The 1,531-nt window shown below is 53.4% G+C and overlaps 1 protein-coding gene across 1 annotated transcript; it reads right to left on the bottom strand.

The window, feature by feature from the left end:
• Nucleotides 1-75: 75 nt before the first annotated feature.
• On the bottom strand, nucleotides 76-1,342 carry Pmar_PMAR001734 (60S ribosomal subunit protein L4, putative). Its single transcript, XM_002778753.1, has one exon. It carries the CDS (start codon nucleotides 1,319-1,321, stop codon nucleotides 140-142), a length of 1,182 nt encoding a protein of 393 aa, XP_002778799.1. The 5' UTR covers nucleotides 1,322-1,342; the 3' UTR covers nucleotides 76-139.
• Nucleotides 1,343-1,531: the final 189 nt, after the last annotated feature.

Below are 1,531 nucleotides of genomic sequence, written 5' to 3'. Positions count from 1 at the left end.
CCGATGACGTCTAACTACCCTTGTAGTGTCTCCCCTACACTAAACCATAATACAAACACAACAGTACACTCCAATCCTCTACCGGTATCAAACGCTCTTATATCCCGATACACGCGATATCGAATATTGCGACTCCAATTTACTCCTCATCCTCCGACTCGCTCTCGACGGTGGGCTGATAAGCGGCAGTAAGCTCCTTGTAGAAGGTCTTACCGACATTAGCGCTCTTCTTGGCCTGCTCAGCACGGGCACGGATAGCAGCAACCTTCTGAGCATGAGCCTGAGTACCCTCCTGCTGGGCCTGAGCACGCAGCTTAGCACGATGAAGAGCACCAGGGTTGAGCTTAGCCATCATCTGGCGGTTCTTAAGGGCATTCTTCTTCTGGCCAACACGGCGAGCAGGAGCAAGAGCAGGACGGCAGACAGCCTGAACCTCCTCAGAGTTGATGATCTTAGCCACATCAGCATTGGTCATCAAAGGCCTAGGAAGCCTGTAACCAGACTTCAAAGCAGCACCGGACCTGTAGGAACCGAAGAGCTGCTGAAGACGGTCGAAGGCGGGCTGAGTCCAGATAATGAATCTGCCGAAAGTGCCACCAGGAGCGACCTGCAAGAGGTTGAGACGATCAACCTGGCAGAGCTCGATACCGGGGATGTTACGGAAGGCCTTGGTAAGACCATCATCCTCGGCATAGACGACAAGAGGACCACGACGCATGACGTAACGACGATTACGCATCTTACCGGCACCAGCACGGATCTTCTTAGAATCTTTAACCCTCTGGAGGTCGGCACCTGCACCAAGGGCCTCAAGGACGGCAACGGCATCCTTAGTCTTCTGAACAGACTCAACACCCTGAGAGAGGACGAGAGGAAGCTCAGGTACCTCACCAATGCGATGACCACGGGCCATGACAAGAGGGGGCAAGGCAGACGCGGCAATGGCAGAGGCCATGGCATGACGCTTCTCAGTCAGGTTAGACTTGCGATGCCAGCGTCTCCAGGTCTTAAGAGGAGCGAACATTCCACCACCACGGCACATGTTACCGAAGGCACCCTGACCCGAACGGTGAGTACCACCACCAGGGACACGAGGGATACGAGACACGGCACGACCGGTACCCCAGGAGGCAGCAGCGGTCTCATAACCAGCCTCAAACTTAACACCACGAGCCTGACGCTTGTTCTTGGCCATAGCGGAGTGGACAGACCTCACTAGGTCGGGCCTAAGAGGGGCCTGGAAGACGGTAGGAGCACAGGTAGTGCTGGATGACGATCCAGAGAGATCGTATACTGATACGACGGGCCGAGCTGTGGACATCGTGTAGAGGTCTTATTACCTTGAAAGAAACTCACAATGCTACAGCCGACAATCGATAAGCTATGGGCGAGCGCTTTTATGTCGCGCGCATGATACCACATCCCGTACCTCTATCATTAACATGGGTGGTAAATCAGCAGTTGATTATGTTTATGATTGTTTTCAGAAAAGGAGTGTGCAAAACACAATAGAGCATCAGTAGTAGCAGCA

The sequence above is a fragment of the Perkinsus marinus genome (assembly GCF_000006405.1).
Source record: "Perkinsus marinus ATCC 50983 genomic scaffold scf_1104296948196, whole genome shotgun sequence".
In the NCBI taxonomy this organism is placed as follows: Eukaryota; Perkinsozoa; order Perkinsida; family Perkinsidae; genus Perkinsus; species Perkinsus marinus.
The sequence above is the reverse complement of the archived record's forward strand: the minus strand, read 5'-3'. Positions and strand labels throughout refer to the sequence as shown.